Raw genomic sequence first — 11,474 nt, forward strand, 5'->3', positions numbered from 1 at the left:
GATAAAATGGGCTGAAAAAAAATGGGCTAAAAAAGGCTGTGTGCCAGCTCATACCAACTTACCTATAATATTCCAGGCGATCATTCTCAAACCCAGGAACGCGTATTTTTAATAAACTTCCTCTAAGTAAGATGATGATGATATCTGTTGCCATCCCCTTTGGCGGCGCCATGTAGCGAACTAGCTCGTTTACGCCAGAGGCCCTTGACGAGAACTCTTGTCAGTTTTTCGCCATACACCATGCGCTGACGTGAGGTTAGACATCGTACGTTAAATGCCGCATTCAGCTACACTTCTTTTTTTAAGCAATTAGTTGAATTTTGTAACGCTGTGCCCGAAGTGTAAGAATCAACTCTTTCCAAACAACAATGAAAGCGGTAGTGGAAGCGGCAGCTTACAGGGGCTCGCGAACGCAGTCTCCCAATGGAAGTGCATATGCAGGCAATGGTTGTGCTTGCATCAGCCCCGAGTCTTTGTGCTCGGCCAGCGGTACACACGGCTGTATGTGCTGGGGCAAGTGTGCAGCCTGGTGGCGAGTGATTCCTTCGGCTTGGAGGTCGGCGATTCGCTGCCGGCAGTGGTCTGACAAAGGACTGGCAGGAAGACTTTGTGGAAGCGCCCGCATCTGCTCAGATTCATTATTGGTGGTCGCCAGCAGACGCGGTTTGAAGTAACCGGCACTGTACAAAGGGAGTACTGTCAAATGGCAGTTTTCTGAACTTACCTCTAACTCGCCAAAAGAGCAAATGCAATTTGATGGGGCAAAATGTAGGCTTGGTCCCCGTATCCGTATTCCGGCGGAGTCTTCACCTTGCAGTCCTGCGGCATCCGATTCATTCAGGTTGAGTTGCTGAGAGACCCTTGTATCTTTGTATAAACACATTACCCAAGCTTTACTTTCAGTTACCCTGCATCCCGTGTTCAGTGGCTTTCACAAGTAGCGCTTGGTCGTGAAACCTGCGCGTTCTTTCACGCATGTCCTTCTCGCGCTGTAATAACAATGAAAAGCTGCATATGGTTGAGCACGCATCTTTACAAATGGAATATTATACAATTTACAGCTAATACCCTACATCCTCAGTTTATGCCGAGAAATCTGGAGCCCCCTAGCATGCTTCTGTATGCCGCACAATATTGAAGCGCACGCTTGTAAAAATCTTTCACAGTGATCATGTCTGACTGCATAAAACTCTCGCGTGCTATCATTCGGCACGATCCCCCACTTTCTGTTATTGCAATATTTAGATTGTATTCGACGCTTCTAAAAACACTGAATGCGTGACGCGAATAGCCATCTACATTCCAGAATTATTTACGAGAGCTACAGCGATTACGGTTGAAAGTACACAGTTGACACAGGTATGAAATACAAAGCGTTCCACTATAAAGCAATCATTTATTAATACCCGGAGTTTCAAGTGCCAAAACCACGATATGCTTATGAGGCAAGCCGTAGTCGAAGGTTCCGGAAATTTAGACAATCTGGTGTTCTTTAACGTGCACCTAAATGTAAGGACCTCTAGCAATTCGCCTCCCTCAAAATTCCACCTCCGCGGCTGGGTTCAAAACCAGCCGTATCGTATTTCTGGTCAGCAGCAGAGCACCGTACAACCACTGTACTGCCGCGACAGCCAGCTGTGCGCAAGTTCACCCACCAAATTGTTCAATCTTATAGGTGGTGCCTCGGCTAATGAATTCTGCACCACCACAAGAACGTGACTATCTCCGTAGAACCAACAGTGAATGATGCAAGTTGACAATAAATGTTAAGAGAACAACACAGCCAAGAATCGAGATAGCGAGAATCTTTTCCAGAAAATTATTTGTGCCCTGTGATCACACACAGATAAAACTACCTTAGTTACCAGTCCTGCGAAATACATGCCCATGAACGATGTACATGCTTTTGCATTACACAAATTTCTTAATTTATTCGACGTGTGCGACAAATACTGGCACCAAGCTAAGGGTCCAACAACGGCTTGGCTAGTCGTTGTACCCACACATTTTAATGCAGAATAACCAGTAAAACTAGACGCTAGATGCTGATCTAAATATATTGACTTGACTAGCAACGGTACAGGAGAGCTCGACCACCTTGAAAATATGGAGATAGGACGGATAAATTGGCGTGTTGGCTGAACGTACGTGCTGAGCTGAAAGGCGCGAGGTTGGCAAAAAACAAGGCGCGCGTTTGTGCGCGATTGTATGTGCGTGCGTGTGCGTGTGTGTTCAACTTCATTAATAAATGATTTAGAAGTGACTAAAAACCTTTCAAAATGTGTTATTTTCAGGAAGTTTTATTTGCTGAATGAAATCTTCGTCTTCGTTTAAGCCTTGACCAAAGCCAACCAACACAATAATCGCGGACCGGTATATAGTATATAATCTGACTTTCTTTATGCGGGAACTATGGATGCATTTTTCGATGATGGCATGACACGGTTTCGTAAACTCGCATAGACGGTGGTATCAGAATGCAATATTGCAGCAATTTCTACGATCGCATCAGCGTATTCACAGACATGTGATAATTAATCTCCCGCAAACGCGTTGTCGAATTACAGCAACCTGCGACAGCGTGCTTCTGCTTTGTTCTTCCTGCTTCCGATTAAACGGATTGATAATAGCCGTTGCACGTTAAACGCAAGCACACGTTTGCGAGACGTTGCAGTGGGCTTCACACAAAGACTTAGTTTAATGCACGTCAACGCAAACGTCGACAAGATCGATTAATAGTTGGATGCTATGAGCGTTGCATTAATAATGACGCTGTGACCTGTGAACAACCAAGCTCAATTTCAAATTGCACACAATTCCTTGCCTACCGGCAATAATTATCTGCTCCCACAGAAAAAAAAAATATCTTCAAATAACCCTCTGCATTTTACGGCCGTGCAACCTTGCTTTTACGCTATTTTGCTTTCCCCCTTTCTCCCTACATTTCCGCCACCAACCCGCGCACCGTGCCGTATCGACCTCTATTGAGGTCACGTTTACCTTCCTCGTGCTGTCCTTAAAACCCAGGGTTTCACTTGGGCTTCTGCCAAAACGTACACCTGAGTGGATGTCTTCAGAGTCAAAACATGCTCCGTCGTCTCCATAGCTTTCACACAAGTACAGTCTCAATGGAAAAAGATTAGCACAAGTGACCGGTGGCCGGAGCCACAAAATCGCGACACGCGGCGCTGTTGTTCACGAGCACGCCGATAGCGAGATTGCCAAGCACTTTCCATTTTCCGAAGCAGGGGTGGCCTGTCAACCGGCGGAAAGCAGCCCATCTTGCTGTTGGCCCAGCCGTGTTCATATGCCTAGCCACCATTGCTTATCGGCAGAGGTGACTACGCAGTTGCTTTTTTCGCTGGAGCTGCGAGCAGCCGTATGTCTCTATCGCAGTTGCCCCGAAAATCTGTTTGTTGGAGTGCTGTCTGCCGGCCACCCCTGCTTTCGAAAATGGAATGTGCTTGGCACTCTCGATGTCGGCGTGCTCGGGAAAAACAGCGCCGCGTGTCGCAATCTTGCCGCTCCGGCAACCAGTCACCTGTGTCAGTCTTTTTCCGTTGAGATTGTAGTACATGTGTCGTCTTTTTTATGAACATCGCTTTAAAGAAACGCGTTCTAAGGTAGTCCGTCGTCGTTGGAAATACAATATTGCGCTTCCGTCGAAATTATGTCAATATACATAAAGACAAGCGCCTCCAACAGGTGCATTGTGACAAACATCTCCACGCCTGTACAATTGATCATACCAACCATTCGTAGTTTCTATTACGACATGTATCGTTAGCCCTACGTACGCCGCAATCACAGAACGATCTCGGAATCTGGATGCGCTTATAAGTAACGTTTCGCGCTACAAATGAACAAATTTCAAAATAGAGGCCCCAGATGTTTTGGGGCCCTAAAGGATGTCCACATCACTGTGCGAGCGCGAGACGATATCTGCGTTTGGTTTATGCGTCAGGTATGCTTTAGTTCTCCAATTTAGGGGCGGTATTCAATATCATATATTGAATACAGAAGATAATATTGAAAATTAAAAGACAGAACAAAGAAATAAAGTCTGCTCATGTCCTCGAGCACATAACGCGGTGAGTGACTGCTACCGAGAGACTACAAACTGTCATGCAGAAACAAGCTGTTCCACATGACCTGGCTTCAGGCTCTCTCGCCGGGATGTTACGGCGTTTCCTGCAGTTGAAAGCATGCGCTCATTGGGCTGCCCTTATTTGTCATTTACCCGAAACGTGCACCGCCAGTTACGGCAAGACAAGGAATAATCAGGGACGCTACGGCGAGGAGACAGCTTTATTGCGCGCTTGTTCAGGAGGGTCTTTTTTTTTCAGCTTTTATGGGCGCGGGCGTGTTGATAGAAGAGCCGCCATTCCCAGCAGAGGCACTCCTAACAGCTAACAGAGCGTGGTACGGTAGCTAGCTTTTTTTTGCTTCATGTTGTGCTTCATCGTCATGAGTGCACCGGGCCCAAAAATCTTCGGGCGCTCGTTCACAGCAGCGTTTTAACTGCGTGCCGGAACGATGGGAGTTTCTGAACGAGTGGTGCGGTGCGGCATTGGCGACTGCACGTCGTGAACAAATTTTCACATGTGAAGCCAATCAACGACCGTTTCGCGCGGGCCAGAGTCGGGAAGTTTTACGGCGCTTGTGGCATACGCGACAGAACTACGCAATATCTTCGTGCCTTCGTTTCTAAAGTTTGACAGTTTTCTTATTTCTTTTTTACGTGCAGAAGTGACAATCTCCTTTGAAATAAAACATGCGCTCGCTTTTGAACCAGAATATCGGCGAAAGTTTCAACGAAAGGCCTACTGTAACGATGTCAGCGTTTGATTTACCTAGCCCACCCTAACCAAGTTGCACCATTGGCATTTGTCGCGTTTGAGATTCGCCGGGTCGAATGATTCTAAACATCGATTACGTATTATTCGATTCGAATTCGAAACTCATATATTCGCACATCGCTAATTATTCATCGTAGCGAGCCTTTCCAGTCACCGTAGTGCTGCGAGCGCAGAACGCGAACGGTGAGCGCAAAACCCTATTCTAATTCTTGTGAAAGCAAGCACAAGCAAAGCGTCTTGATGCCCGAAACTTTTAGGACCATTATAAACTCTGATAAAGGAAGGAAAAACGCCGTCACCATAACTGGCGCTGAAGCGGGAGACATAGGCGCCGCCATGTTTAGCAGCGCTAATTATTAGGGTATGTAAACATCACACGTTAAAATACCTAACGCACACACTAACGTAACGTACACACACCAAAGAAACTTGTACACATCAGTGCTTAGGGTATGAAGTCATCCAAGCCGCAGCAATAGCATCGCTCCGAATTGCCACGAAAACGCGTTTCCGCATATTTTTCTTGCGAAGTGTTTTGAACTGGGATCAAAACAAATGATGAAGTACGCAGCCGATTCCATAAAAGCGCTAACTACCCATCGTGCTGTACATACTCATTGCACTCACGTGACGCTCAGCGCGTCAAACAGTTCTGATAGCTCTGATGTGCCAATGCGACAAATGCTCGATAAGACCATTTCCACGATATTCTAACCACGCGACATCCTGTGCTGGTTTTGCACAATCGTGCGCGATACTCGGAACCGCGCGCATGAGCTCTAATAGACGAGGAATCGATTTATTGTGCCACGAGCTACGACAGCCTGCAAAAGCTATACCAATGAACGCTGTCGCCTCATTTATCGCATTAGACGAAAGAAAAATGTGGAACCCACCTTTGTTGTCGTCAGTGATGCCGTCAGTCGGCCCTCTCATGTCGGCAACGGGTACCTGAAGAAGCGTTCGGGCTGCTATGAGCTGTGATCCACGCCTCGCGGCTCGGAATAATCGAATGCCGAATGCGCGCAGGCGCTGGCCCGAGCCGCACCAGCGCATGCGCTCGAGCCAGCGCGTGTCTCCGCGAGCGCTGGCACGAGCGCTGGCCCGAGCCAGCGTGTGGCTCGGGCCAGCGCGTCTCTACTTGACGATGATGATAATGGTCACTCAATACTGCTACGAACAATGGTAGAGGATGTGAAGGGTCCAATAATTATATTACCGACAAATAATTCTTCCATAAACGAAGTGCTAGCTGCCCGCGTCTGCAGTTTGTGCATCGAATGATTCGATGGGTATCAATTAGAACTAACAGACAGCAATGCCAAGCAGTCTTGGGCAGTAACTAGTTACTAGTAACGCGTTACCGGTAACTAGTTACTTTTTTCAGTAACTTTTAACTGTAACTAGTTACTTTTAAGTTAGGGGAACTTGTAACTGTAACACTGTTACTTTTTTCGCAGTAACTGCAACGGAAAATACCGTTACACTTACTTCTGTCTTAATGAAAAATTATCCAACAGCAACACTTTTTCGAACTTTCTTCTTTACCATATATCCTCTCCACCCCTCAACTTTCCAGAATAGGGCTCCCCTCGCAGTTTAGGAGAGGAGGTGACTAAGCGTATTATCTTCCCTGCAGAAGACCGAGGTTGGAGGTCTCTCATTAACGCAACATGTAAATCAATCGTGGTTCAACTGAACAGCCTGCTAAGTTCGCGTCCGTTTTTTTTTTTCAGCATATATATCCTTTTCATCACTTGAGCATCTAGCTATGTTCTTGGTGTACAGGTGGAGGAGCATTAGGATGCCATGTTTATAGTCTCCCTCGTCTGAGGCTCCGAGCTAATCGTGTTTGACAGGTGGCTAGAAAACAGCAGAACGCGAAATGGCTAAGGCCAGAAAATTCCGCGAACTAGCGAAGCGATATTTTAAAACTTCTTTGTAATTGGTTGTAAAATGTTTACTCCGACTTAATGCAACAATTATTAACAAAATGACAGACGTTTCACCCCCAATGCAGGTGGCATCCTAAAAAAGAAAAAAAAAATGAGCCGAGGTCAACCAGTCCACTAGTCACATGTCCTTGTAAATGTCCAGTGGGGGGCCGCGGCTGTTTTTGCAAGCCGCGGCGAATGAACCACGATTCCAGGAGTTGCTTTTCCCCCGCCTTCGTTCACAAACCGGCGTCGTCGCATTGTTTAGGTCAAAGCTATGACCTGTCATCCAGCAGTGCTCAACAAGCTCGGTCTTAGAACGCGTTGCATGGGTTGCTTTAGCGACATTCTGCTTGAGTTCTTTAGGCCTCGTTGATCATTTCCTGCCCGTTTCGCCGATCCCCGCATCGCACTTTTAGATACCGCCATGATCATCCGCAGGTGTGCAGTCTTAGGATTTCGTGAACACACGTTGTCATGTTCCAAGGTATAATAACGGGACTTAAAAACGGTTTGTATGCCCAGCGGACCGGAAGCTCTCCGAACAGAGTCTGACATACATTAAACATATGGAGCAGACACAATGGACGTCGTAACCACTCGTGATGCACTCCCCGCTGCTCTTCGCATGCGCTTCTGGGTATAGTTAATAAACGTCTTAGGATATACTGCCGTCGTTCCAGTACATCAACCACGTTTTCCACTTCAAGTGAGAGACGTTCAAAGTGATTGCTGGTGTTGGGCCCCCTTTTATGTTTCCTTCGTCTAGGATTTTACGGCGTGCAACCCTTATTAAATAAATTCTATAATTTGATTTGTGATCTATTATTTTATACAGTAACGGAAAAGTAACGACGTTACTTTTGCACAGTAACTGTAACTGTAACAAGTTACTTTCGGAAACTCTGTAACTGTAACTGTAACAGAGTTACTTTTTTGGCTTAGGTAACTGTAACTGTAACACTGTTACTTTTTACTGGTAACGTGCCCATGACTGATGCCAAGGAAAGTATAGGGGTGTTATTTGTAGTAATTAGAATACAAATGTGAAGAAAGTAAAGTGGACGAAAAGATAACTTGCCGCCGGCAGGGACCGAACCTGCGACCTTCGAATAACGCGTCCGATGCTCTACCACTGAGTTACGGCGACGGTCATCTCCCCGTCCACTTTATAGGGTATATATGTGGATTGAAACTTAGGAGTGTCAGTCAGCGCCAGTCGCAGCCATGGCGGCGAGTGTCACGTAGCACGTGATCTATTTACGAGCAGGCAGCTGACCAATAATCCTTCGCATACTACCTGAAGGCATCATGTCTGCCAGAACGAGACCCTCGCTAAGAATGAAGGAAAGATTACTTTTAAGGGCTCGTTTTTCTTTGTTAGATACAATATTAATTAGGGGTGTGCGAATATTCGAGTTTCGAATTCGAATCGAATAATACCTAATCGAATAATTCGATTCGATTTTCGAATAGCTAGTATTCGAAGTTTCGAATAATTCGACAGGACGAATATCTAAAACGTGACAAAGGCCAATGGTGCAACTTGGTTAGGGTGGTGTGCCTAAAACTAATGCTAACGTCGTTACAGTAGGCCTTTCGTTAAAACTTTCGCTGGTACCCTGGCTCAAAAGCGAGCGCATATTTATAATAAAGGAGATTATGCAATTTCCACACGTCAAAAAAACATGAGAAAACTGTCAAGCCATTCAGAAATTCACTTCCGAAACGAAGACACGGACTTCTTGCGTAGTTCGGTCGCGTATGCCGCAAGCGCCGTAAAACACTTTTACACAAATCTAAATCTTCCTTCACACCCTGTCTGCACAACCGTCGCCGCGCGCTTATATTGGGTTGCACCTGGGTTCAGGAATCAATATGACCGATCTGCTCACAGCACAGTGAAGGCTTGCGGAAAGGGCGAGTACCTCCTCGCACATTCGTCTGGCCGGCGTCGACGGGCAGACGCGTCCGTGGTAGCCGAGTTGATTTCTGGATATTTCCAGACATTGCACGGGAGTTAGCTGTCTCGGCGGCTACCAGGCCAAGCGAGTTGCTCGAGCAAGTGGGGCCCTGAAAAAGGGGCTCTAGCCACGGGAACCTCAGTTTGCTGTTCTTATAAAATGTTTGTTTCTCCTCAGCTCCGGAGAGGGTGAGGGGGCGTGCTCTCGGCACCTTTTGGTAATTGTTTTTTTTTTTTTCGATGCGCACGTTCTGTCGAGGCAATCCGTTGGCGCCGTGATAACGCGCTGTCGTTTGAAGGCGGTAGCTTGTGTGCGGTTAAGTGCTCATTTGTGACTGCAGCTGTCAGCAGCACGCTTTTAGTCATCAAGCGTTTATGTGCCGCGTTCTGCAACATGGATTGCCGTGGCGAAAAAAGAAGTTTCATTTGGAATTTTTTCGACAAGGCAACTCCGTGCTCTGCTATTTGCAAGAAGTGCGGTTCGACTCTGAGGACACCGTCAAGCACTACAAGCCCGCTCGTGAATCATCTGAGGAGCAAGCATCACATGCAGTATTTGGAACTCCAGAAGTTGACTAAGGAAAAACCGAAGCCTAAGGAGAAAAGCCAGCAAACATTGCTGGATCTGACTAAAGCGAAAGGTGCGCTGTCCGAAAGCGCGAAAAAGGAAACGACGATTTTCATTGCGCGCATGATCGCTCGAGACCTCCAGCCGTACGAGTTCGTGGAGAATAAAGGATTTCAGGACTTGATCCGCGACCTCCAGCCCCAGTACAAGATCCCGCACAGAACTACGTTTTCAAGAACAGTAATTCCTGAGCTGTACCGACGCACAGTCGACTCACTCAAGACACAAATCGCGTCGGACATAGCAAAGGGATTAGAGTCGCTCGCATTCACAACCGACATGTGGACATCCAGGGCAAATCAAGGATACATCTCCTTGACCTGCCACTATATGACCCAAGATTTCGCAGTCAAGGCCTTCACCCTGGCGTGTTGTCACCTGCAAGAAAGCCACACAGCTGTGAATATCCAAGCCTGCTTAACCGAAATCGTCAAGGAGTGGTCTCTTGACCTCAGCACTGTGCCTGTGTATGTGGTGACAGACAATGGTCGGAATATCCGTGCCGCCGTGCGTCAGATGGAATGGATCCCACTTCAGTGCCTGGGACATACGTTGCAACTGGCAATAAAGGACGCAAAAGAAGAAACGCCGGTGGTTTCATCACTGTGCAAGAAGGCACGAGCGTTAGTGGGGCACTATAAACACAGCGCTCAGGCAACTCGCCGGCTCAAGGACTGCCAGAAGCGCATGGAGCTGCCAAGTATAGGTCTCATTCAAGATGTGGACACGCGTTGGAATAGTGAACACGCAATGCTGAGCCGCTTGGTGCAGCTAAGAGACGCTGTCTCACTCGAAATAGCAACATCAGAAACAAGTGTGAGCTGCCCGTCCCCAAGTGAGTGGAATGTTGTTGCAAGCTTAGTGCAGATCCTGCAGCCTATTGCAGATGCGACTGCAGATCTTAGCGGCCAGAAGTATGGAACTATATCATCTATTGTGCCATTTCTTTACGGGACAGAACAGGTCCTTAAAAGGCACGGTAACATTGAAAACGAAGCAGCTTTGTTTGCTAAGAACTTGCTGAAGAGCTTGGAATCACGGTTCCCTCTTTATACAGAACGCAAGGAACTGATGCTCGCAACACTATGCGATCCGAGGTTTAAATCTATTTTCTGCACAAGTTCATGCAGTCAGTCACAGGCTGCTGAGCTGCTGGAAGCCGAAATTACTGCTCGACACGCTCGCATGAACTCTCCATCGCAGAACTTTCAAAATCCGAAGCCATCGACAAGTCATGCCGCAAGCAAAGAAGGCCAGGGAACAGACTGGGAGACTGTCGAACAGCTGGCGTCAGAGAAGAACCAGCACAATGAGCTGACACCTTATAGTCAAGAAGTTCAAAAATATTTCACTGAGCCGCTGATCCCAAGGAAGGAGGACCCTCTGAAATATTGGAAAGTGCACGGAGCTTCACTGTATCCAGGAATCGCCAAGATTGCTTTGCGATACCTACCCATTCCTGCTACGGAGGTGCCAAGTGAGCGCATGTTTTCGACTGCGGGAAACACGGTGACATCGCGGCGAGAGAGCCCGAGGCCAGGTCATGTGGAGCAGCTTGTGTTTCTGCACGACAATTTGTAGCCTTGCGGTAACAGTCACTGACCGCTTTGTGTGCTCAAAGACATGAGCAGAATTTAATTTCTCTGTTCTTTCTTTAAATTTTGAATAAAATCTTTAGTATTCGATATTCGATTCGATATTCGATATTTTTGGCCACTATTCGGCACTATTCGATTCGAATTCGATTCGAGGTAAAATTTCACTATTCGCACACCCCTAATATTAATGAGATCTAACAGACAGCAATGCCAAGGAAAGTATAGGGGTGTTATTTGTAGTAATTAGAATATAAACGTGAAGAAAGTAAAGTGGACGAAAAGGTAACTTGCCGCCCGCAGGGACCGAACCTGCGAACTTCGAATAACGCGTCCGATGCTCTACCACTGAGCTACGGCGGCGGTCATCTCCCCGTCCACTTTACAGGGTATATATGTGGATATATACATGTGGTATATATGTGGAAATCTCTCTCGATAACTCGGAAAATATGCCATGAACAGCGCCACTGTACAACCTTGCAAAGCACGAGG

At 46.9% G+C, this 11,474-nt stretch overlaps 1 protein-coding gene across 1 annotated transcript; it reads left to right on the forward strand.

The window, feature by feature from the left end:
• Positions 1-9,447: 9,447 nt before the first annotated feature.
• On the forward strand, positions 9,448-10,697 carry LOC125760363 (zinc finger BED domain-containing protein 4-like). The gene is made up of 2 exons (XM_049420354.1): positions 9,448-10,219; positions 10,588-10,697. The coding sequence occupies exons 1-2, from the start codon at positions 9,448-9,450 to the stop codon at positions 10,695-10,697; spliced, it is 882 nt and encodes a 293-aa protein (XP_049276311.1).
• The last annotated feature ends 777 nt before the right edge of the window (positions 10,698-11,474 follow it).

This window comes from Rhipicephalus sanguineus, chromosome 1 (genome assembly GCF_013339695.2).
Source record: "Rhipicephalus sanguineus isolate Rsan-2018 chromosome 1, BIME_Rsan_1.4, whole genome shotgun sequence".
NCBI classification, from domain to species: Eukaryota; Metazoa; Arthropoda; class Arachnida; order Ixodida; family Ixodidae; genus Rhipicephalus; species Rhipicephalus sanguineus.

Excerpts from the sequence above, each read along its gene's own strand:
- LOC125760363 (XM_049420354.1), top strand. The coding sequence starts at position 9,448 with ATGATCGCTCGAGACCTCCAGCCGTACGAGTTCGTGGAGAATAAAGGA. Across the intron at positions 10,220-10,587 it reads TGTGAGCTGCCCGTCCCCAA|AACTTTCAAAATCCGAAGCC; the intron begins GTGAGTGGAATG and ends TCTCCATCGCAG.